The 27433-nt window shown below is 30.4% G+C and overlaps 1 protein-coding gene across 2 annotated transcripts in view; it reads right to left on the minus strand.

Moving 5' to 3' along the window:
- The window catches only part of LOC111414353 (POU domain protein 2-like), an 84059-nt gene that overhangs the window by 54956 nt on the left and 1670 nt on the right, over positions 1-27433 (minus strand). For both annotated transcript variants that reach the window (XM_023045672.2, XM_023045671.2), the window contains exon 2: positions 17497-17535. In XM_023045672.2, the coding sequence (XP_022901440.1) occupies positions 17497-17535 (39 nt within the window). The remainder of the gene's footprint in view (positions 1-17496; positions 17536-27433) is intronic.

Here is a 27433-nt window from a genome sequence, read left to right on the forward strand (position 1 = left end):
TGTTAGCACCAAAACATTAGTGTAAGGTGGCAAGCACGTGTACATTATCCACAAATCAAATTAATCAAGTTTTTAGTAGGTAACGTCAGTATAAAGGTAAGTACCCTTAAGAAAATCTTCTTATGTGTGGTTATATGTAGCGATGAAAGCAGTTCGAAATCTTTTGATCTCATTTGAATAGGGGTATGACAAAGTAGGACTCATGTGCATCTAAAATAACTGATGTGATTTATTAAACTATGAACTTCACTGTGGGGTAATATGTGTCAGAATTCATAACTGCGGCATAATACCTCAAGCAGCGGCATATACCCCTTTTACCTACTTTCTCTTTTTATTTCAATGATAATTAAGATGCCTCGAACGTATATTCGAAAAAACCAAAGGGCTTTATGGTCCGAAGAAGATCTTCAAAATACCATTGGAGATCTTAGAAATGGTAAAGGATCAGTTCGCCAAATTAGTCGTACGTACAATGTTTCTGCTCGTACTTTGATGAGAAGAATGCAATCTGGTAACTTGAACAAAGGAAAGTTAGGTCGTTAAAGCTGTCTGAGTTCAGATTATGAAGCAAGTTTGGTGAAATACATTCGAAGTATGAAGAAACACTTACATCGGTTGATGTGAGGACGATTGCATTTTCTTTTGCAATTCAAAATAATAAATCAAATAGTTTCAATGTTGATAAAAAGCAACCTGGCTATGACTGGTTGCTTTTTATCCTGGTTATGATATGGAATTCGTAGCATGAGCAGTTCAAGACTCCAAATTCTTTCAAAACAACATTAGTTTATTCAATGGTTCAATAATTTAACAAAATATGATGTGGTTCTTGATCTGAAACTGTAACTTAGAAGCCGAGGCTGCTTACCAGCCGAGGCAGGGGAGTGAATTTGAATATAAACAAAAATTTAGACAGACTATTTTTAACACAAAAGTATGATTTAACAGCAGAGGTAGCGGTTTAATCATTTTTCTAATAGAAATGCACTATTAAGAAGCCTCAGAGGCAGTGAAGAGTATATGAGTAAGGGCCGGTTGTACAATATACCGATAAATCTACCTGATAACTATCCGGCCGATAAAGTTATCGGGAGGATACAGATATTCGCTGTTGTACAAACTGTTTTTGTCGGTAGGGTTGCTATCGGCGAAATAAGAGTCAGTTGGTAGCACTTTTTCCACATATCTAGTAATTTGTGCCGAGGCTGCCACACGCAGGAAGAAGCTTTCGCAGAAGGTGAAAGCCTTTGTACTTATATAAATACTTGATATCTCAAGAACCAAGCGTGATATTTCAAAAAGGACATCTTTATAACAAAATAGATGCTTGTGTTAATAATTCATGACATTTTCAAAAATTCTTTCACCTCTAGACCTCAAAAAATATAAAACCATTTTTAAAACATTAAAACCTTGGGTTGGTTTTCTGCAAAGGGCCTGCTAGAACCTAAGTGTTGTGAAGAAATTCACACCCACGTGAAACTACATACATACAACAGCTAGTTACGATGTTACTTCCTGTTGACGTACACGGAAGTGAATTATGATATGGAATTCGTAGCATAAGCAGTTCAAGATTACAAATTCTTTTAAAAAAACATTAGTTTTTTCAGTGGTTCAATAACTTAACAAAATATGATGTGGTTTTTGATCTGAAACTGTAACATAGAAGCCGAGGCTGCTTACCAGCCGAGGCAGGGGAGTGAATTTGAATATAAACAAAAATTTCAGACTATTTTTAACACAAAATTATAACTTAACAGCAGAGGTAGCGGTTTAATCATTTTTTTAATAGAAATGCATTATTAAGAAGCCTCAGAGGCAGTGAAGAGTATATGACTAAGGGCCGGTTATACAATATACCGATAAATCTATCAGATAACTATCCGGCCGATAAAGTTATCGGGAGGATACAGATATTCGCTGTTGTACAAACTGTTTTTTGTCGGTAGGGTTGCTATCGGCGAAATACGAGTCAGTTGGTAGCACTTTTTCCACATATCTAGTAATTTGTGCCGAGGCTGCCACACGCAGGAAGAAGCTTTCGCAGAAGATGAAAGCCTTTGTACTTACATAAATACTTGATATCTCAAGAACCAAGCGTGACATTTTCAAAAATTCTTTCACTTTACCTATGTATTTTATAGTACATAGTTCTTTACATCGCTTAGATAAATTCATTAGGTTACAAGTTTAAAGTAGTTCTGGGACACTGAGAATTATGATTGTAGGAAAACTAAGAAAACGGAAACAACTTTAACGCAGAGTGACTTGAATGTAGTGAAAACCGATTCCTTGACTATAGTGAATGTGACGCGAGAAACAAAAAAGAGATTATTAAATTAAAATGTTATGCCGGTGGGTATAGGTGTTACGCCGTCATTGTCTCGGTCTGGAACATTAAAATCAAATTAGCCATAAGACTACGAACAGAGAACCGACGTTCACTGACGGTCTTTAGTCTAACTACACCGCCGTTTTTGTCCACTTTTTTTGTATCCCATCCGTAATACGCAAATTCAACCGCAAACGGCACCGCAATAAACGACACCACAAGAAAATTGCTTCTTGTAATATTCTATTCAAGAAGAGAAAACACTAAGTAAATTAACTCGTTATTCTAATTTCCGCTTAAAAGTTGTTTTCTTATGGTCATCCTTGTATAAAATACGAAACGTGATCATTTGTGATTAACGATAATGGTCGGTCCGGTTAAATATTAATGCGTCGCTTGGTGAGCAAAAACTGGAGCGCAACGCGGGCGTTCACTTTGCATTTCTAATGCTGCAACATAAAACTCCAAACACATATTGTAATGCATAAGACGGCGGCACTAAGGCGAAGAAGCAGAAAAAAAAAGAAACTGTCTCTTTGCTGATCTGGTCGCCTCCGTAAACGGTTTCTGTCATTTCTTTACTAAACGTCAGTCTACGTCGTTTCTGTCCGTGGGAAATGTAAGTCGAGAAATCGGTTTTTAATGTTCGACAATTTCCATACGCGCAAATTGTTCCCTTTAAATGCCGTCTCCTTATTTAGTCACATCAAGCGATCGTAAAGATTTCGACTCCTTTTGATGCAACGTTAAACGAAATCTAAATTTGGATGTGGCCAAAATGATGAATTGATTAAGAATTAATTCATTTTTAATTAATTAAAAATATATATAAATCAAAAAGAATCTAAAAATAAGCTATAACATACAATGAAATAAATTTTTAATAATAGAAAAAATTGGTTTGGAAATATGAAATTTTCAGTAATTATAATAAAAAGTGTGTAGATTTCGATAAAAAACTCGAAATCATTTATAAAGTTGAAATAAAAATGTTACAAGTTGTCAAATCGAAAAGTACCTAAAAATAAGCTATTTGAGATTGAGAAAAGCGTAACTTTTTAAAAAATCGAGTTGGAATCACGAAATTAATTGAAATTGTATTAAAAAGTGTGCAGATTCGAATCAAAATTAAGAAATTGTTACCAAATTTGAGATGGTGCTGTTATAGGTAATCAAATCAAATAGTATCCAAAATCGCCAAAAATGAAGGTTTAAGAGGTTATAAAAATTCATAACTTATTTAAATATCAATTTGGAAGAACGAAATTTTTATGTGTTACACTAAAAAGATTGTAGATTTAAATAAAAAATACGACACAATTCAAAAAATTGAAATAAAATTATTTTGGATGATGAGAGTAAGAAGTATTGAAGAATAACAAAAAAATTGATTTTTAAGAATAGAAACATTCATAGTTGCGTTATAAATTAATTTGGAATTATGAAATTTTTACTAATTATAGCAAAAAGTGTGTACATTTTGATAAAAAATGCGAAATCATTAATAAAGTTGAAATAAAAAAGTTACATGTTGTGAAATCGAAAAGTACCTAAAAATGAGCTATTTGGGATTAAGAAAATGACAACTTTTTAAAAAATCGAGTTGGAATCACGAAATTAATTGAAATTGTATTAAAAAGTGTGCAGATTCGAATCAAAATTAAGAAATTGTTACCAAATTTGAGATGGTGCTGTTAAAGGTGATCAAATAAAATAGTATCCAAATTCACCAAAAATTAAGGTTTCAGAGGTTATAAAAATTCATATTTTTTTTAAATATCAATTTGAAACAACGAAATTTTTATGAGTTATACTAAAAAGATTGTAGATTTAAACAAAAAATATGGTACAATTAAAAAAATTGAAATAAAATTATTCTGGATGATGAGAGTAAGAAGTATTGAAGAATAACAAAAAAAATGATTTTTAAGAATAGAAACATTCATAATTTCGTTATAAATCGATTTTGAACTATAAAATTTTTAGTAATTACAGTAAAAAGTGTGTAGATTTCGATAAAACACTCGAAATCATTAATAAAGTTGAAATAAAAAAGTTACAAGTTGTCAAATCGAAAAGTACCTAAAAATAAGCTATTAGGGTATTAGGAAATTCGTAACTTTTTAAAAAATCGAGTTGAAATCACGAAATTAATTGAAATTATATTAAAAAGTGTGCAGATTCTAATCAAAATTAAGAAATTGTTACCAAATTTGAGATGGTCTGTTATAGGTGATCAAATCAAATAGTATACAAAATCACCAAAAATGAAGGTTTAAGAGGTTATAAAAATTCATATCTTTTTTAAATATCAATTTGAAACAGCGAAATTTTTATGAGTTACACTAAAAAGATTGTAGATTTAAATAAAAAATATGACAGAATTTAAAAAATTGAAATAAAATTGTTCTGGGTGATGAAAGTAAGAAGTGTTGAAGAATAACAAAAATTTGATGTTTAAGAATAGAGACATTCATAATTTCGTTATAAATCGATTTGGAATTATGAAATTTTTAGTAATTATAGTAAAAAGTGTGTAGATTTCGAAAACAAATTCGAAATCATTAATAAAGTTGAAATAAAAAAGTTACAAGTTGTCAAATCGAAAAGTACCTAAAACTAAGCTATTTGGGATTAGGAAAATCATAACTTTTTAAAAAATCGAGTTGGAATTACGAAATTAATTGAAATTATATTAAAAAGTGTGCAGATTCTAATCAAAATTAAGAAATTGTTACCAAATTTGAGATGGTGCTGTTATAGGTGATCAAATTAAATAGTATCCAAAATCACTAAAAATGAAGGTTTAAGAGGTTATAAAAATTCATATCTTTTTTAAATATCAATTTGAAACAACGAAATTTTTATGAGTTACACTAAAAAGATTGTAGATTTAAATAAAAAATACGACACAATTAAAAAAATTGAAATAAAATTATTCTGGGTGATCAAAGTAAGAAGTATTGAAGAACAACAAAAAATTTGATTTTTAAGAATAGAAACATTCATAATTTCGTTATAAATCGATTTGTAATTATGAAATTTTTAGTAATTATAGTAAAAAGTGTAGATTTCGATAAAAAATGGGAAATCATTAATAAGGTTGAAATAAAAAAGTTACAAGTTGTCAAATCGAAAAGTACCTAAAACTAAGCTATTTGGGATTAGGAAAATCGTAACTTTTTAAAAAATCGAGTTGGAATCACGAAATTAATTGAAATTGTATTGAAAAGTGTGCAGATTAGAATCAAAATTAAGAAATTGTAACCAAATTTGAGATGGTGCTGTAATAGGTAATCAAATCGAATAGTATCCAAAATCACCAAAAATGAAGGTTTAAGAGGTTATAAAAATTCATAACTTTTTTAAATATCAATTTGGAAGAACGAAATTTTTATGAGTTACACTAAAAAGTTTGTAGATTTAAATAAAAAATACGACACAATTTAAAAAATTGAAATAAAATTGTTCTGGATGATCAAAGTAAGAAATATTAAAGAACAACAAAAAATTTGATTCATAATTTCGTTATAAATCGATTTGGAATGATAAAATTTTTAGTAGTTATAGTAAAAAGTGTGTAGATTTCGATAAAAAATGCGAAATCATTAATAAAGTTGAAATAAAAAGTTACATGTTGTCAAATCGAAAAGTTCCTAAAACTAAGCTATTTGGGATTAAGATAATCATAATTGTTTAAAAAATCGAGTTGGAATCACGAAATTAATTGAAATTGTACTAAAAAGTATGCAGAATCTAATAAAAATTAAGAAACTGTTACCCAAGTTTTTATTGAATAATCTTTATTAAGAGAAAGTTTATTCATCCCTAAAAGAATTTGAAACGTGTATTCATATCTAAGTAAAAGTGCGTTTAAAAATTAATCAACCCAAATTGCGTTTTAATGATAAGTTAATTTAAGATGAGTAAACGAGAGCAACAATAAACGGGAAGAGTCATCATGAAAACAAGACCAATTATAACAATTTTTTTTAGAAAACTTTAGAGACTGGAGGTATAACGACCAAAATCTACTTCGGCGGTTTTCTTTCGTTGGTTATCTGAATATTTGTAACTTTTAAGCAACCTTTATTCGTAGAGCCCACCTCTCCGCTCTCTTTCGTTATTAATGGATTAATTACGCTAATTATAACGCAGAGCCTATCTCTCGGATCGAGCAATCTGTTCGGTAATTAAAAAATTAATGTGCCATCGAATGCGGCGGTTATGAAATTTTTTTTTTCTTTTCTCGTGAAAATAATTCTTGGGGAATCGTTTAAATTTAACATATAAAATTTTAAAAACTAACGTGCGGTGCATGAGGTGCATACGAAATGAATCCGGAGGCGTTCGTTGTCGTTAGCTAAAGAATGTAGGATGCAGCGGTCTGTTTCGTGTGACTAATAACTTCTTCTGGTCGGTCGAACGCTCGCCGACCGGAAGTGCACCTGTGATTCCTTAATTTTTATTATAATTATCTTTCCGTTCGCCGAAGAACTGCTAAACCGATTATTAAAATATTACAGAAATTATTAAGATTAACTTATCTTTCTTTAATTAATTAGGTTATTTAAAAATACTTTTATTTCTAACTTCTTGATCCACTAACCTAGTTTTATTTAAAACATTCTATTGTAATTATATTTCGAAATGTAAAATAGCAACATAAAAGTGGGGTCAACTTGTATATATAGTACCGGATTCGCACCGTTGGATCTTTCGCAGCGGGGTCTGTTCATAATCAGAACACCCATTTTTAATAGCACGCAAATGTCTTAATAACAGACTTGGTAATGCATATTCAAATGGGTCCTCCACGCGATAAAATCGAAGAGCGAAGAAAAAGGAGGACTAATTTAATCTAAATTGTAAAGCTCGCGCGATTTAATTGCGGATCTCCACGGGGAGGAAATGAAAAAAAAATGAAAAAAAAAAGTAATAAAAGATGCTAATTTTACTCTTCAGAAAGACAAAGATGCCGAGAGACGAAGATGGCCCCGAACGAGAAATTTTGCAAAGGAAAACGTAATGACCGAACGGAAACGTACACCAATGGCGCACAACATCACGAAAAGGACCAGCTTTAATGACACATCCAAGTTCACGAAATCCTATTGGAGCAAAACGAAAATTTAAAAATTCCCCTCTGATTTATTCGTTAAAAATTTTAATGAGCTATCCTCACCGTGACGTGAACAACAACAAAAAAATACACTATTTGATTCGTTAATAGGCGCATATTTCATTTTAGACGTGTCCATAACTGCATGATCTAGATACCAAAACTATCCCTAATTACTTTTTAAGTGTTTATTTCTTGCGTGACATAGTAAGTCCTGTTGTCGTGACTCTCACTTGTGTTTAAATACGAAGACTCTAAATAGATAATGTCTACCACGAAAAACGTTCGAGGTCTTTCGGACGTTACGACATAAAGTATATTTATTACACGAGAGTAATTCGTACAATATGATAGAGATACGATATAGTTTAAGTCGTTAATCATCACGTTGAAAGTAATATGACATTTAAATTAATTGAACATGACGTATTATTTAGTTTATCTGGTTAGGTATAGAAGTTGAAACTAAATCAATTATATCTGTCCTTAAACAAAGAATTTATACATACAATAGAAAGTAAATTAATTATTGTAAATTGAACTAAGTTAGTAGTGAATAATTTTGTTAACTTCAAAAGAATACGAAAAAAAGAATGACACGATTGCTATTAAGTAACTTTAAGAGCGGCAGCACGGTTGGTTTTCTTAACGCGGTAGAACCAACCCAATTTGCGGCAAGCAAATTATGCAGATGCGTTATTACAGTTTTCACGATGATGATGGATTGCCCACGTATACAGCCTGGTCGGCTGTTGTATCCTTCTCAATGGATGACGTCGCTCAAACAACCGTAGAAATTAATTCAGAAACCCGTGAGGTAGGTCAGTTGGGTACCTGCTACCAACCAAAAAAAAACTTTATTCACCTTTTTTGCATTCTGTTCAACTTCAAATTAACAGTTCAAAATTTGTATTGTAAATTAATAATTATACAGTAAAACAAAATATTTTTAAGTTATACTATTAATATTATCTATTTAGGCCTACTTTTAGTTAAAGTGGTTGTTAACTTTAACTAACGGATTTATCTTGTTGATAGCGTTAACTGGTAGATATTTTCGGTCAATCCGTACCTACCGGTTTATCCAATAAAATACGTTCAACTCATTTTTTACTAGATGGCATATCATGTATATCTAACCTCAAATCATAACAAACCTCCTAAAATTCTATAATAGTGCTTTAAATGGTGTTATACAGCGATTTAATTAAAAAAAACTATGACCATAATGGAATTGATTAGGACTAGATCGTGTCCACCATGAGTCAGATGATAAATTCATTAAAAAAATCGATTGTCAGAGGAATATTTTCATCATTTGTTAACACAAGTTCATACATCAAACCTCGAATGGAGAGGTATTAAAAAGATTCTTTTTAGAAATTTGGCAAGCCCACCTACAAATAGATTGTTGCTAACTTTTTTATGTTTTTACCATGGCCAACATGTAATTTAACTACTTGAAGATTTGAGATGATATTTGAAGTAATCAAATCCAAAATACCAAATTCCTCAGGCTGAGGCAATGATACATTGTCGTCAATTAACGAAGAGATTAATTACAAATTAATTTCATCTGGCTAAGTATTTCTGGCTCTGGTTAATGACTATAGAAGTTTAAAGTTCTAAACACACTGAGTTGTGATAACAGAGTTTTTGTGATCTGGGTTCTAGGTCACTCTGAGGTTGCTGGCAATGAAGCGGCGGATGAGCTAGAACGAGAGAGCAACGCTAAAGCATTTGTGAGTTCAGAGGCAGCAGTTGGTGTATCATTTGCGATGGCCAAACATAGAATTGGACCATAGGCTAAAGAGAGATTTCGCCTTCTAGATTTCAAATCCAGAAATCTGGTTGTCTCAAATCAAAGCACATTTTAATTTATCCAGAATTACTTCTGACAAGACAAAATACAATTTAGTAATTACAAATTTACCTCTAGAAATGTTTGCTAGTATTTATGATGTTATTTCATGTCCACTACAGCAAGATTTGTATAATTACATCAAAAATGTATTGATTTCGTTTATCAAATAGTGAGGAAAAACATCTCGACCAGTTAATTTTCGGAATCACCAAAAAAGCCCTCTGATTTTTACAGAGGCATGTTAAATACTGTAGGTTATACACAAATGATTAGTCTAAAATTGTGGAAACGAAGATTACCACAAACTATTCCTGTAGCTTTCCTTGCCTCAGGTAAAAAAAATACTAGCAACCTTTTACAAATAGCAGATAAAGTTTGGGAATCCATTATTATTAATACACAAAATTATTCATCACAAAAAATCTTTCAAGTTAATAGTCATAATTAAAATTGAAATCCATCTTATCAACCTCAATCCAATTCAAATCAATTCAATTTATTAAAAAATGCTTCAAAACATTACTCAAAAGCCAGAAAAAGCTTAGAGAAAAAATTACAAGACAGAAATAGCTTTATAAAATCTAATTTTTGTCAAAATTATCGATACTCACGTAGTAAATCTCATTCAAATTTCAAAAATCAACCAGTTTCTCTTCAACGACGTTCTGCATGCTTCTAAACACTAGTTCACTGCTCACAGCAGCGGAAGACTCTGTTATCTCTACTTATGGTAAAAAGATGCTAACCGTTACTTTAAACCTACGCAGAAACTTTACTTTTATTTTTACCATTCCAGACGTAACACGTCCTATTATTGGTGCTGATTTTTTCACAAATTTGGGCTTATTAGAAATCATAAATTAATTGATACTATGACTACTTTATCCACATCAGGTTCTCTTGTTAAATCAGATATTCTTGTTAAACATCGAATTATAACGCAAACTCATCTTCCTTTTTGTCGTCCACGACGCTTGGATGAAACAAAATATAATATAGCAAAATCTAAATTTGAGCAAATGGTTGTTTTAGGCATTTGTAGACTATCTTCATGTTCAGTTGCTTCTGCTTCACATATCTATATATCAATATTGTGCGAAAATTAATCTCGTACGAGCATACCATCAAATTTTTGTGGCTCCAGAAGATGTTTATAAAACTGCAGTTACTACACCTATTTTTATAGCCATATTCCAAAGACTCTTAGCAGTATTAAAGTTCAAATGGGTCACACCTCAACTTGTTAGACCTAGCCGATGATGTTGAATACCGACTATGTGCGAAAGACGAGGTTGAGCATGTTTTATGCCTCTGTCCTGCTATTAATCGTATCAGATTCTCGATTTTTGGGTCGCAGTTATCTCCTCAAAGGATCTGAATGATTTTTCACCGAGCAAGACATTAAGGTTCGTTAAGAGCATTCTAGTTGTGTTCAACGCTAGATTATTATATTTTTCATTGAACAAAAACTAGAACTAACACTAGACCTAGAACTAGAAACATTCTAGATCTAGTGTTAGTGAAACTTTCTAGTTCTAGGTCTAGTGTTAGTTCTAGTTTAATGGTTATTCAACGTTGACATCACGAACGGACCTTCTAGCTATACACTTGTTGCTGGGATGTAGCACTCCATATAACGAATTTGCTAGTGCAATACTAGAACTAACACTAGACCGAGAACTAGAAACATTCGGATTTAGCCGCACGTCTCTCAAGACGGCTGAACCCGAGTGATTCTAGTGCTAGGTCTTGTGTTAGTTCTAGTGATAGTGCTAGTGCAATACTAGAACTAACACAAGACCTAGAATTAGAAACATCCGGATTTAGCCGCACGTCTCTCAAGACGGCTAAACCCGAATGGTTCTAGTTCTAAGTCTTGTGTTAGTGCTAGTTCTAGTGTTAGTTCTAGTTTTAATGGTTATTCAGCGTTGACGTCACGAACGGGCCTTCTAGCTGTACACTTGTTGCTGGGATGTAGCACTCCATATAACGAATTTGCTAGGGCAATACTAGAACTAACACTAGACCGAGAACTAGAAACATTCCGATTTAGCCGCACGTCTCTCAAGACGGCTAAACCCGAATGATTCTAGTTCTAGGTCTTGTATTAGTTCTAGTGATAGTGCTAGTGCAATACTAGAACTAACACAAGACCTAGAACTAGAAACATTCGGATTTAGCCGTACGTCTGTCAAGACGGCTAAACCCGAATGATTCTAGTTCTAGGTCTTTTGTTAGTGTTAGTTCTAGATTTAATGGTTACTCAGCGTTGACGTCACGAACGGGCCTTCGAGCTGTACACTTGTTGCTGGGAGGTAGCAGTCCATATAACGAATTTTTGGGTCTAACAGACACTCTCATCCCTGTATTAAGTGGTTTTACGAGGTTTTACATTAATAATAAAAACCACACCTACATGTTTAATATTTGTACCAATGAAAACAAGTTTTGAGTTAATAACAATGGATCGAGTTTTCTGAACAACGAGAACGACGTAAATGTTCATAATCCTTCTTAACACATTACGATGGAATGTCGACTTGAAAACTGCAAGTAGCTCTAGTCGATGACAATAAATGATAATTGCGGCAATTATTCAGTCGATTTATTGCGTACACTCAGCATGTAACCCACGTATTTATTGTTATCGTAGGGCGGGAGCCATATAAGGCGATGGCCGGGGCTTAATTCCCATACGATTTGTCGCGCGACCGACAATAATTTATGCAAATTGTCGTATCTTTCGAACGTCACGTGTGGCAGTGCGAACCCAAGGTCGGGTTTTTCTCCGCGGGATTTTTTTTTATTATTTCGTCGCCGCTTTTTCCACCGCATTTTTCTATTCCGGGACATTAAGTTTAACGCGCGTTCCCGCTTAATACCTTTTTCTATATACGTCCGCGACTTGCCGCAATTAAATCCGCTATTTTTCTACGCGGAACAATTTAATGAATAATGAAACAGGCCGATTCCCGGAGTTATGTCAACGTTATTTTCAATTAGCTCTCACGCCGGCCTCTTCAACTTGTCCGGCTATTTTCAAGTTGACGTGAACGAATATTTGGTTATTTCTTCGTTATCTCAAAGAGGAACGAGGAGAAATCGCTTCGTCCTCTCCATTTAGAGGTAATTTTCGAAACACAAAGCGCGGTTCGTCCAAAACCTCTAATTTGCTACTTTGATGTATTGTTCCCATGGATTCGGAACGGCTGTGGTCTCTTCTGGATGATTTGTAGAAATTTGGCGCCGCTCTGCCAAGGTTCTGCGAGTTGCACAGGTAGTTGAGGGCGGTATTCATTAGCCCCAGGTAAAAAAAGAAACCATACCCTCCGGCTATATCTCAAGATATAACGTTCTACAACATCTTGCCAAAAAATATTACTTAATAGCAAAAATATAGGGTGAATTCAGTATATCTGTAAAAAATTACAACCATTATGTTATTTATGTAAATTTTGAGATGAATTTGTGAGAGATTTCGATAAAAAATGAGAAATCATTAATAAATTTGAAATAAAAATGTTACAAGTCTTACTATTTGAGATTAAGAAAAACGTAATTAAAAAAAAATCGAATTGGAATCTCGAAATTTATTGAAATTGTATTAAAAAGTGTGCAGAAACAACTAAATTTTTATGAGTTACACTAAAAAGATTGTAGATTTGAATAAAATACACCACACAATTTAAAAAATTGAAATACATTTGTTCTGGGTGATGAAAGTAAGAAGTATTGAAGAACAACAAAAAATTTGATTTTTAAGAATAGAAACATTGATAATTTCGTTATAAATTGATTTGGAATTATGAAATTTTCAGTAATTGTAGTAAAAAGTGTATAGATTTCGATAAAAAATGCGAAATCATTAATAAAGTTGAAATAAAAAAGTTACAAGTTGTCAAATCGAAAAGTACCTAAAACTAAGCTATTTGGGATTAAGGAAATCGTAACTTTTTAAAAAATCGAGTTGGAATCACGAAATTAATTGAAATTGTATCAAAAAGTGTGCAGATTTTAATCGAAATTAAAAAATTATTACCAAATTTGAGATGGTGCTGTTATAGGTGATCAAATCAAATAGTATCCGAAATTACTAAAAATGAAGGTTTAAGAGGTGATAAAAATTCATAACTTTTTTAAATATCAATTTGAAACAACGAAATTTTGATGAATTACACTAAAAAGATTGTAGATTAAAATAAAACATAAGATACAATTTAAAAAGTTGAAATAAAATTGTTCTGGGTGATGAAATTAAGAAGTATTGAAGAACAACAAAAAATTTGATGTTTAAGAATAGAAACATTCATAATGTCGTTATAAATTGATTTGGAATTATAAAATTTTTAGTGATTATAGCAAAAAGTGTGTAGATTACGATAAAAAATGCGAAATCATTAATAAAGTAGAAATAAAAAAGTTACAAGTTGTCAAATCGAAAAGTACCTAAAACTAAGCTATTTGGGATTAAGAAAATCGTAACTTTTTAAAAAATCGAGTTGGAATCACGAAATTAATTGAAATTATATTAAAAAGTGTGCAGATTCTAATCAAAATTAAGAAATTGTTACCAAATTTGAGATCGTGCTGTTATAAGTGATCAAATCAAATAGTATCCAAAATCACCAAAAATTAAGGTTTAAGAGGTTATAAAAATTCATATCTTTTTTAAATATCAATTTGAAACAGCGAAATTTTTATGAGTTACACCAAAAAGATTGTAGATTTAAATAAAAAATATGACAGAATTTAAAAAATTTAAATAAAATTGTTCTGGGTGATGAAAGTAAGAAGTGTTGAAGAATAACAAAAATTTGATGTTTAAGAATAGAAACATTCATAATTTCGTTATAAATCGATTTGGAACTATAAAATTTTTAGTAATTACAGTAAAAAGTGTGTAGATTTCGATAAAAAATTCGAAATCATTAATAAAGTTGAAATAAAAAAGTTACAAGTTGTCAAATCGAAAAGTACTTAAAACTAAGCTATTTTATATTAAGAAAATCGTAACTTTTTAAAAAATCGAGTTGGAATCACGACATTAATTGAAATTATATTAAAAAGTGTGCAGATTCTAATCAAAATTAAGACATTGTTACCAAATTTGAGATGGTGCTGTTATAGGTGATCAAATCAAATAGTATCCAAAATCATCAAAAATGAAGGTTTAAGAGGTTATAAAAAGTCATATCTTTTTTAAATATTAATTTGAAACAACGAAATTTTTATGAGTTACACTAAAACGATTGTAGATTTAAATAAAAAATACGACACAATTTAAAAATTTCAATTAACATTGTCCTGGACCATGAAAGTAAGATGTGTTCAAGAATAACAAAAAAAATAATTTTTAAGAATATAAAAATTCATAATTTCGTTATAAATTAATTTGGAATTATGAAATTTTTAGTAATTATAGCAAAAAGTGTGTAGATTTTGATAAAAAATGCGAAATCATTAATAAAGTTGAAATAAAATAGTTACAAGTTGTCAAAAAGTACCTAAAACTAAGCTATTTGGGATTAAGAAAATCGTAACTTTTAAAAAAATTGAATTGGAATCACGAAATTTATTGAAAAAAAAAAATACTAAAAAACAAAAGAAAGGAAGCTCTAGAAATTAACAAATACTAAAAACAACAAATATTAACTTATCAATGAGCAATTGGATATTAAATTTACACCTTTGGTTAGTCACCTAAGTAAAATATAAATTTCTTTTGGTTTTCTGTGGCTTCGTTTTCTTTGTATATTTTTTGGTAAAAGGTTATTTATGTCTGTTAAATTTTCTTGCGAAACCTGTTTGTTTTATAACAGAGATTTTATTATAAAGCAGTTTAGATCTTGCTTCGTCCAATGTATGTTCAGTTTTGCAGAGTTCTCATTTTTATAATGTGTGTAAATTTTGATACATTATAACTTATATTTTTTAAAATGTTTAATTGTGTATTTCGTGTCTCCTTTTTATAAAGACTTTTATTTGAACGTAAGTTAAAATTCTAATTAAGAATTGTTTATTATTTTTTGTCTTTGTATGGGATAACTTATTTAAAGAATGTTTGTAATTGTGATTTCTTGGTCATGTAGATTCGGCTGATGATGACCTAAAAAATTAGGTTGAAACTGGTAGCGAGGAATTTAATAAATATAACAAGAAAGAAGTTTTATCGAACATCGTATTGTTTCATTTAAATTATTTAAATTTAATCTAGAACAACAAAAAATTCGATTTTTAAGAATAGAAAAATCCATAGCTTTGTTATAAATTGATTTGGAATTATGAAATTTTTAGTAATTATAGTAAAAGGTGTGTAGAATTCGATAAAAAATACGAAATCATTAATAAACTAGAAATAAAATCAAAAAGTACACGAAATTTTCTAAAACTATGTAAATTCCAATTAAAAATGTGATATCATTATTAAATTTGCTTTAATTGGAACAAAATGCGAAGGAAATCAGTTTTAAAAGAGTGAAATTAAAACGTAGTGAGTAACAAAAACAAGTAAAAGTCTTTTATAAAGTAACAACATATTCAATAAGTTAATACCATTGAATCGAGTCACCAAGAACTTTAAATGAACGACTAAAGAAGTAAACAACATAAATATATCACCGCGTTTTGCTCAAGGTCGTTCTCATGTTGTGAGTGAGACGCGAAGGGAAAACCGCGAAGTTAAACGACGACAACGAAAGATGCGGAATATCTTCGAGTTTTTACCTCCTCCCGGTGGCCATAGAAGGTTCTGCGTGGCATCACCATTGTGGCATTCTTCTTCGCAGAAGAAGAGTGAAGACGTTCATTCACTCTTCTCGTCGTCGTCGGTTGTCTTCTATTTGCGAGAGATAAAACCACCTCGATGGTTTCGAGGGGCGAAAAAAAAATTTAAAAAACGAGAGAACGGAAGAAAAGAAGGTTCCTTAATTTATACCTGTTCACTTCCTCTTTTGTTTCGTCCCAGGCCGCAAAATTACGGTCAGCTGGCGCCCCCCTTTTATAACTTAATGCATTTTAAAATATGTACAGCGTCAGTTGGGCGGAGTTTCGCTACACACACCAGGTAGAGGTTCGTTTTTCGGGCGATTCTCCTCGGTTTCGATGGTGTGGTACCTGGAGGGCATTTTTGCTACCGCGTTACGGCGGCACCTTTAACGAGAATTTTTAAATTGGTGACATCAAGAATCGTGATATGAAGAGCTTTTCTTAATAAGAAAAATTTAATTGAAACTTTTACAACCCACAGACGAATAAATTAACTCAGTTCGTTACAACGAACACAAAAAAAGAAAACGAACACACTATGAATATTCAACCGAGTTATTGAATTAAATAAAAAAATTCCTTTTTTTTAAACTTTACGATCCGAGTAAAGATTAAGCTCGTAAAACAAGCGGTGAGAATTTCTTCGGGGGGAAAGTCTATATTAATTAGAATAAAAATGTTGTTATATTTCGTATTCGAATTGATATTATTTTAGTTCTTGGGGGTGAATAAAATCCATGTTTCTGTCAACGCGTTTACTAGTAATCTAAGGGGGACGAAAACCCCACGAGATATGTATATGCGATATGAAAAGCGCATTTAAACCTGTTGGATCACCCCCATTTGCCGCGGGGTAAAACACCCTTGCCCCATAGAAGATATGCTACTTGCTACAAGACACCAGTTGCCTGCACGACGCGATACTTTTTTTTATGTTCCCTTAGCGAAAGAATTTACAAAACACTTGTCACCCTTATTGAGTACCTCTTTATCAGGGGGCAGAACCCCATCGTGTTCTGATTTATGACAGAAGGGGTTTTTTAAGAATTCTTTAAAAAGTTATTTAAAGAATCGTTCCTTTTTAACTAAAAGGATTGTTTTGAAAGATTTTACTTTTTCTAGAAAAGCTTTTTTGGAACAATGAGTAAAGCGTTTTTTGTCCAATCCTAAGAATTTCCATTAAATCCATTAAAATTTAATAGAATGTCAAGGATTAGTTTTAATGTTAAAATAAAATATATATGTATATTAAGCATAATCACCTCTATTTATAGTCAAGTAATCATCATTTAACGACGGATTTATGATTATTAAACAGTTCTTAATACGACAATAAGTGAGAGAAGGACTTCTAACTTTAATTTAAAACTAAATGTTAATAAAAAAAAAGTTTTATTGTAAACTTACCGTAAGGTTTCTCCGTTTCGATGGGCGAGGTCGCGATATCTGAAAACGTAAGAGAACGAGTTAGAGGTTATTAACTACTTAAGGGAACGAGAAGATAAAAAACGAAAATAAAAAATAAAATAAAAGGTTATACCCCTAATAAATCATTGGTATGCAAAACGTATTTTAATACGGCCGGTGGGGCGGAGCTCGCAGAGGCGGCCCCCGACCGTACGCCCAGATATATCGACTTCGGTTTGTGGGTTTGCTGCAGTTCGATTAATTTTAGGAGCGAAGCCTCTCGCATTAAAAGCACGGAGATAAAGATAAGGGGGTTTTCGAACGAAACGGGTCCCATGGAAGAGGTGAGCAAGGAGGAGAGAAAGAGAAATCGATTCGGCCGCGAACTCGCGCGCGATTTCTGACTAATTACTTTATAATTGAGCATTGTGACGCTTTGCCCGAGTCAAATTTTATTATTTCCATTAAGAAGGACGCCGCCGTACTCCACCATCATCTTTTTACTTTTATTCATATTCCTTTTATTTAGTCATTCGATTTTGACACAAAACACTTTGTCACATTTAAAAAAATATTAATTACATTAATAATTAAAATTAACATTTTCCTTTTTTTAACTTTTTCCACTTCATTTCATTCCAATCAACGTAAGTAAGTAAAATCTCGATATAGTACAACTCGGGGTATTCCCCCAATTGCTCTATTGAACTCTATTCCAACCTCATAGATAATGGGGGTATTCCCCGAGTTGTCTATACGATATATAAATAAAGAAGGGTAGTTGTAGTTTTAATTATTTTTCATCGATAGATTGCTCATCTTCAATTTGACTAAAACTAGAACTAACACTAGACCGAGAACTAGAAACATTCGGAAACTTAAAATTAAACTTAAAATAAAAGTAGCACTATCACTAGAACTAACACAAGACCTAGAACTAGAATCATTCGGGTTTAGCCGTCTTGAGAGACGTGCGGCTAAACCAGAATGATTCTAGTTCTAGGTCTTGTGTTAGTTTTAGTGATAGTGCTAGTGCAATACTAGAACTAACACTAGACCGAGAACTAGAAACATTCGGATTTAGCCGTCTTGAGACACGTGCGGCTAAATCCGAATGATTCTAGTTCTATGTCTTGTGTTAGTGCTAGTAATAGTGTAAAACTAGAACTAACACTAGACCGAAAACTAGAAACATTCGGATTTAGCCGCACGTCTCTTAAGACGGCTAAAGCCCAATGATTCTAGTTCTAGGTCTTGTGTTAGTGCCAGTAATAGTATAAAACTAGAACTAACACTAGACCTAGAACTAGAAAGTATCGAGTTTAGCCGTGCGTCTTCAGACATTTCAGTATGTACTTTATGTTATTATTGGAAATTATAATAAATATTTTGAATGATAGTTATAAATAGGATAAGAAGATGAATACTATAAAAAATGGAAAAAGTAAAAACTTTTTGTGAGAAACAACAAAATACTTAATTTATTTCAATAAATAGACATGTTTCATCTGCAGTACTTAAAAATAATTACAAAATGATGGAAAAGTTTTTTAAATATGTTGGAAATAGGTCTGAATTCTAGTTATTTTTCTTAAAAACAAAATACTTCTAAAAAAAGAAGAAAAATATTTAAGAAAAATAACTAAAATTCATACCTATTCCCAACATATTTAAAATTTTTTTCCATCATTTTGTAATTATTTTTAAGTACTGAAGATGAAACATTTGTTTCGAAACATGTCTATTTATTAAAATAAATTAAGTCTTTTGTTGTTTCTCACAAAAAATTTTTACTTTTTCCATTTTTTATTTAATTCTTGAGAAATATGGAGAATTTCATCACTTTTAAGATAAATACTAATATCTAAAAAACAACAATTTGAACAAGTATGTGCAGGTACTGAAACGTACTGAAAAATCATTGTTGTACGTTATTGTAAAGGAGACACTTGGCAAAGTTCTTCTAACAGACCAATTCTTAATCAAAGTCTTAATTTGTTTAATTATAAAGATTATAAAATAATGATCAAAAAGTTTTGCTTATTAATCATGATACGAATTTTCCAGTTATGTAATAGAAAACTAGTTGAAAACTGCTGGCAGAAGAAAACAATCTACACCAAGATGACTAGAAAGTGATAAATAGACTGTGTATATCATTAAGATAGGATTAGATAATGTTGACAGAAAATTAGATTAGTGCTTAGTAGAAGGCTAAATACTGCTAAAACAAGACTAGAATGGTAAATACTGCAAATGGTAGACTAAATCTACCTTATTAGTCCTTTGTAAACTCACTGGTTGTAGCAGACTAGATGCTGCAGGCAGAAGAGTATATACTGCTAAAACAAGATCAGATACTGCAGGCGGTAGGCTAAATTCTGCTAATAGAAACCCAGATACTGCATGCGGAAGGCTCGAAAAATGATTAAAGAAGACTACATACATAACAGATTGATTTATTTATGGGATAAATTCAATAAAAGAAAGAAACCCGAAGCTTTCTAGCTCTACGTCTAGTGTTAGTTCTAGTTTTACGTATTATTCAGTGCTAGATTGTTCTATATTTTTATTAAAATAAAAGTAGAACTAACACTAGATCTAGAACTAGAATCATTCGGGTTTAGCCACACGTCTCTCAAGACAGCTAACCACCTTGTGTTAGTGCTAGTAATAGTGTAAAACTAGAACCAACACTAGACCTAGAACTAGAATCATTCGGCTTTAGCTGTACGTCTCTCAAGACAGCTAAACCCGAATGATTCTAGTTCTAGGTCTTGTGTTAGTTCTAGTGATAGTGCTAGTGCAATACTAAAACTAACACTAGACCTAGAACTAGAAACATTCGGATTTAGCCGCACGTCTCTCAAGACGGCTAAACCCGAATGATTCTAGTTCTAGGTCTTAGTGCTAGTAATAGTATAAAACTAGAACTAACACTAGACCTAGAACTGGAACGTATCGAGTTCAAGTATCGAGTGTTAGTTCTAGTTCTACTTGTTATTCAGCTAGATTGCTGTATATTTTTATTAAAATAAAAGTAGAACTAACACTAGACCTAGAACTAGAATCATTCGGGTTTAGCCGTCTTAAGAGACGCATGGCTAAACCCGAATGATTCTAGTTCTAGGTCTAGTGTTAGTTCTAGTGCTAGTGTTAGCTCTATTTTTAGTTTTTATTCACCTCCAGATTGTTATATATGTTTCATTGAACTAAAACTAGAACTAACACACTAGACATAGAACAGGAATTATTTGAGTTTAGCCGTCTTAAAAGACGCACGGCTAAATCAGAATGTTTCTAGTTCTAGGTTTAGTGTTAGTTCTAGTTTTAGTTGTTATTTAACATTCAATTTTAACACAAAACACTTGCGTCATATTTCAGAAGGAAAAAAATTAATTAAATTCTATAAAAAAAAAAGATTGTAAAGATCATCTCATAAAGTTAAGTACCATTTATTTTTTTAATAGTGGAATAATTATATGAGGTTAATAAAACATTATTAATTGGTTTCCGTTTTAAATTAACATTATTTTAATGTTTCCTTTATCATCACTGAGTAAAACCTTTATTTAGAAAACTTCTAATGAAGATCATCATCAAATTTAATCCAATGGGACACTTTTTAAAATCATTTTTCTATTTTTACATCAAGAATTTAAGGAGAATTTACAAACAGTTGTCTTAGTAGCATGATGTATTTTATGTTAAAAAACTTTTTTCTCTAAAAAAAAAGAATGTTGAAAGTTATATTATACGTTCTTTTGAAATTCCAAGGAGTTATTTGAACACTCGATTTATATTCATCCTTTTCTAAGATAAGGCTAAAGAAAATTTTTTTTCCATAACTGTTCAGAAATGAGAAATTAAACTTTTTGTGTTTAGGAAGAAAGGTCTACTATACCAAATTTCCAAATATCAAGTATTATAGAATTGAATTTGATGTCTTTTGAGAATAAAGTTAACAAACACGTAATCTCTGATTTTATTAGCTATTACAAGCTAATTATGGGCTTAAGTAAGATTTGGTTTTCAAAGAGAATAAAGATTTTGATCGGGCTATTAATACCAGAGAGCTTTTTTTGTGTCAAATTTAAGAAAATTTGTAAGATACTGTGATTTATTTATTAGCCATAGTTCATTTTGACATTTTTTGCCATTTTTCCTATTTATATTGGGTCCTTTCAGGCTTTTATTTTATCTTTGGCTTCTTTAATGGTTATGGCAGAAAGAAACCAGAAAAATTCAAATTAAACCGAAACTGTTTTCTGGTTTGCTTTACAGGTTTCTTGTACTGCATTTGGTGTCTAATATCACTACTTTCGTAGACATTTGCTTCAACTAAACACTTGCCACACCCTACCCAATGCCACCCAACCTGTCGTCTTGTCCTTGTAATATCTTAGTGATTTGTTTTATAGTTATTCGTAAGTTGTTAGCTAACCCAAGAGTACCAAGCTACTTAGAGATGTTAAAGATGTTGTGGCTGTGATAAAAAAGTGTAATCTTGTATGGTTTAAGGATTACATTGTTCGAGAGTGTAAATCTCAAAGATCTAGCATTTTCTGCTCTTATTGATATTTAGGTTGGTGGATGACTGGAGATGCTGTTCTCATTGCTGTGGAGTGGCAGAAAGTAACGTTTTTGTTGTTAAATTTATGTATAAAAATAACCTGGAAAGGTTAAACGTTATCAAAAATCTTGGAAATATCTTCACATAATTCTAAAAGCTAATAACTACATCATTTTCTAGTTAGACATTAGACATGATAATGATAAAAATCTGCCAAAGATAAAATAATTGAATCAAAAAATCGTATTTAATTTACTTATTTTTTTAATATTCTTTTTGATTTGATGTGATTCTTGGAAGTTGAATCGTTCGTCATCCGTCACTTTTTTGCCGACTGAAAAATTTGCATGGTACGAAGTAGAGGAGTTTAACCGGGTCGAAACCATTTGGTATCAAAGGCCGGCGGCTCTTTGTTTTTGAGTCAGCGGCCCCTTTCCCATGCTAATGATTTGCGGGTCCAGGTATACTCCGAGACCGTACCATCTGAAGAAGCCAGCAAACGTAGATCGCGCCGGGGACGCCGTACGGTTCAACTAATGGTCACTTCTTCTGGTGGTACGTCGTCTTTGCCGTCTGTCCGTCGTTGAAAATCCGCTGACTCACTCATATGGGGGCCCCACCGCGAAGAACGAAGACCATCGGCGCGCGAAGCCGACCGATGAATTACAATAATGAAACAAATTGGCCGGTATTAATGGTTCATTATTAGTTTTCCATAGAGTGATGATAATGGTCATTACGTTCGAATCACGAAAATGGTTCGCACCAGTTTGAGCCAGAAAAAAAATGCAAATGGGGAGGAAGCCCCCTAAAACTTAATTGACGTATTTAAATTTGTATTATATCGTCAACCTGTCATATTATTACTTAATGTATGCAGCAAAAGAAAAAGTTTTTTTCACACTTCATCGCCCCTTTTTCCACAACCTCTTTCTAATGGTCTTTAATGGATCCCCGTTTACCACTACTACAACGACGACATCATCTAATGGTACTCGAAAACGTCCCGGGGGCTCGCGTTTCTTGTTTCGTAATCTTTTTAACTTTTGGAAAGCAATAATTGATCGGGCGGGTACTCAATTGCGACACTAATTGTGATTAAGAAACACTGCACACAAAAAAATAAGTCAAAAGAAAATGTATAAAATTCTATAATGAATGATCAATTAACATTTAGTTATGCATTGTCACAGTTACAACATTTAAAAACGTTTATTGTTATGAAAAAAAAAAACGTTTATTATTATGCTATACTAAAATAGTTTGTTGGAAAAACCACAATTTATTCTTGATCATTATTCAATGATGAATAAATAAGGAGTGTACTGTCATTTTTAGTTAATATTAGAAGTAAAAATAAATGAAAAAATATTTATCTCTAATTGGGTTAATTAGTGGAGCTTTCGATTAAGTTTATTATTTTCTAAATCAATTGTTGCTCGATTTATTTGCGGTTAAGATTTATTTTAGGATGTAATGTTTTCTTTCTTTTTAGATAATAAAAAACCCATTTATTTTTATTTTATAAGTTAACAATTTTAAGGTGATTTTAACGTACCTTAAATGATTGTCAATTATCATCATCGCTTTTCCAATCATTTAAACTATTTCAATCGATTTCACATGAAATCGAACACTTTTGGATCATTCCTAAGACTTTTTCAGATTCATTTAACGAGTCTTAAACGATTTTAAGATTTTTGTCTCAGTGATCATTTTTCTTCTTCAGACTTTTTTATTACAGCTTTTGTAGCAGTGAATATAAATTTCAAAACAGGGCGTGATATGTTAACCTATTACTGATTTCATGTCGATTTATACACCATGTCTTATTAGATTTACATGATTCTCATGCATCTATTATATAAATCTTCATTGGAAATTATATAATGATCGGTAACCATCAAACGTATGTCATGATTTGAGTAAAACAACAAATTATAACACAATCTTTAAGAATCGATTATGTTGATTCTAATTGCGATTAAAAAATGAAATAACATTTATCTTAAAGCTTAATTTTAATACAAAATTTATGATAAATAACATTTCTCCAACATATTTAGCGTATAAAAATGAAATGACTCTTACTTTAAAGCTTACTCCCCATAGAATGTTTATGGGAAAAACCATTTTTATAACGCTTATCAGATAGAAGATAAAGTTTTATTAATACGAACGTTTTCCTTGAAAGAAGAAAATATCGCGATAATTTTGTTATCAACCATTATGGTTTTTAAACATTTTCTTAAAAAGTAATAAATAAGCTTTAATTTAACATAAAAATCATTTCTTAAACTTCAAAAATAACATTTTAGCAATTTTTTGAATTTTATAATTTTAATTTTCACCTCATTATTACACCATCTTTAAAAATTCATATCTATGGTTTTCCGTAGGATAGAAAGATTTAAAGTTTAATTTTCGTAGAATATTTATGGGAAATCGTAATTTAAGAACACCTATAGATCAGAAAATACTATTTTATTAAAGCAAATATGTTTTGATTGAATTAATGAAAAAGCAGAGGTATCAATATATAAGAATATCTTCACAATTTTATTACCAAACTTTATGATGACGAAGTGTTTTCTTAAAGATGGAGAATTGAGCTTTAATTTGATATAAAAATCGTATCTTAATCTTCAAAAATAACGCTTCGGCGATTTATTAATTTTTTGTTGTCATCTATTTTCATCTTATTATTAACATAATTTTAAAAAATTCATATCAAAGTTTCTAATTAAGATAAAAATACAAAATAACTGTTATTTTAAAGCTTAAGCTTCATAGAATATTTATGGGGAATCCTATTTTTATAACACCCATAGATTACAAGATAAGATTTTAATAACGCGAATAGCTTGTATAAATGAAAAAGAAGAGATAACAATAAAATAGAATATCTTCAAAATTTTGTTACCAAACCTTATGATTACTGAGTGTTTTCTTAAAGTTGAAGATTTGAGCTTTAATTTGACATAAAAATCATTTCTTAATCTTCAAAAATAACGCTTCAGCGATTTATTAACTTTTTTGGTTTTTATCTATCTTCATCTTAATATTAACGCAATTTCAAAAAAATTATATCTAAGTTTCTAATTAAGATAAAAAGACAAACTAACTTTTATTTTAAAGCTTAAGCTTCGTAGAATATTTATGGGGAATCCTATTTTTATATCACCCATAGATTTCAAGATAAGATTTTAATAACGCGAATAGCTTGTATAAATGAAAAAGAAGAGGTAACAATAAAATAGAATATCTTCAAAATTTTGTTACCAAACTTTATGATTCCTGATTGTTTTCTTAAAGATGAAGAATTAAACTTTAATTTGACATAAAAATCGTATCTTAATCTTCAAAAATAACGCTTCAGCGATTTATTAATTTTTATTGTCATCTATTTTCATCTTATTATTAACATAATTTTAAAAAATTCATATCAAAGTTTCTAATTAAGATAAAAATACAAAATAACTGTTATTTTAAAGCTTAAGCTTCATAGAATATTTATGGGGAATCCTATTTTTATAACACCCATAGATTATAAGATAAGATTTTAATAACGCGAATAGCTTGTATAAATGAAAAAGAAGAGGTAACAATAAAATAGAATATCTTCAAAATTTTGTTACCAAACTTTATGATTCCTGATTGTTTTCTTAAAGATGAAGAATTAAACTTTAATTTGACATAAAAATCATTTCTTAATTTTCAAAAATAACGCTTCAGCGATTTATTAACTTTTTTGTTGTTATCTATCTTCATTTTATTATTAACGCAATTTCAAAAAAATCATATTTAAGTTTCTAATTAAGATAAAAAGACAAACTAACTTTTATTTTAAAGCTTAAGCTTCGTAGAATATTTATGGGGAATATCATTTTTATATCACCCATAGATTTCAAGATAAGATTTTAATATCACAAATAGATTGTATAAATGAAAAAGCAGAGCTAACAATAAATTAGAATATCATCAAAATTTTGTTACCAAACATTATGATTACTGATTGTTTTCTTAAAGATGAAGAATTAAGCTTTAATTTGACATAAAAATCATTTCTTAATCTTCAAAAATAACGCTATTGTGATTTATTAATTTTTTTTGTCATCTATTTTCATCTTATTATTAACAAAATTTTAAAAAATTCATATCTAAGTTTCTAATTAAGATAAAAATATAAAACAACTTTTATTTTAAAGCTTAAGCTTCATAGAATATTTATGGGGAATCCCATTTTTATATCACCCATAGATTTCAAGATCAGATTTTAATATCACAAATAGGTTGTATAAATGAAAAAGCAGAGCTAACAATAAATTAGAATATCTTCAAAATTTTATTACCAAACTTTATGATTACTGAGTGTTTTCTTAAAGATGAAGAATTGGGCTTTAATTTGACATCAAAATCATTTCTTAATCTTCAAAAATAACACTTCTGCAATTTATTAATTTTTTGTTGTCATCTATTTTCATCTTATTATTAACAAAATTTTAATAAAATCATAACTAAGTTTCTAATTAAGATAAAAATACAAGCTAACTTTTATTTTAAAGCTTAAGCTTCATAGAATGTTTATGGGAAATCCTATTTTTATATCACCAATAGTTTTGAAGATAAGATTTTAATATCACAAATAGGTTGTATAAATGAAAAAGTAGAGCTAACCATAAATTAGAATATCTTCAAAATTTGATTACCAAACATTATGATTACTGAATGTTTTCTTAAAGATCAAGAATTGAGCTTTAATTTGACATAATAATCATCAAAAATAATGCTTCAGCGATTTATTGAAATTTATTGTTTTCATTTATTTAAATTAATTAAATTTTAACTCAAGCTTTAAAACTTCATATCTAAGCTTCTAATTAGAATAAAAAGATAAATTTATTTTTATTTTAAAGCCTAATCTTTTTAAAATCTTTATGGGAAATTCCATTTTTAAAACACCCATACATTAAAAGATATAATTTTATTAAAAACAACATTATGAATACTTAAAAAGTGAGATGTTTAAAAATTCATAACTATCTTTATAATGATAATTAAAAGATGAAATAACTTTTATTTTAGAGCTTAATCTTCATAGAATCTTTACGAGATATTCTATTTTTATAACACTGATAGATTAGAAGATAAGATTTTATTAATAGGAATACGTTTTGATTGAATAAACGATTATCTCAATAATTTAAACATTTTCTTAATATTTGATAAAACTATCTATATGTGAGTAAGTTAATTACTAAAATATCCTTATGTTTCTTTTTAATTCAAGGTATTTCTTCAACGACATTTTAAGTTAACGCTTATTAATTACATTCCAAACGTTTATATTAATTAATTTTTCAA

The sequence above is a fragment of the Onthophagus taurus genome, chromosome 11, assembly GCF_036711975.1.
Source record: "Onthophagus taurus isolate NC chromosome 11, IU_Otau_3.0, whole genome shotgun sequence".
NCBI lineage: Eukaryota > Metazoa > Arthropoda > Insecta > Coleoptera > Scarabaeidae > Onthophagus > Onthophagus taurus.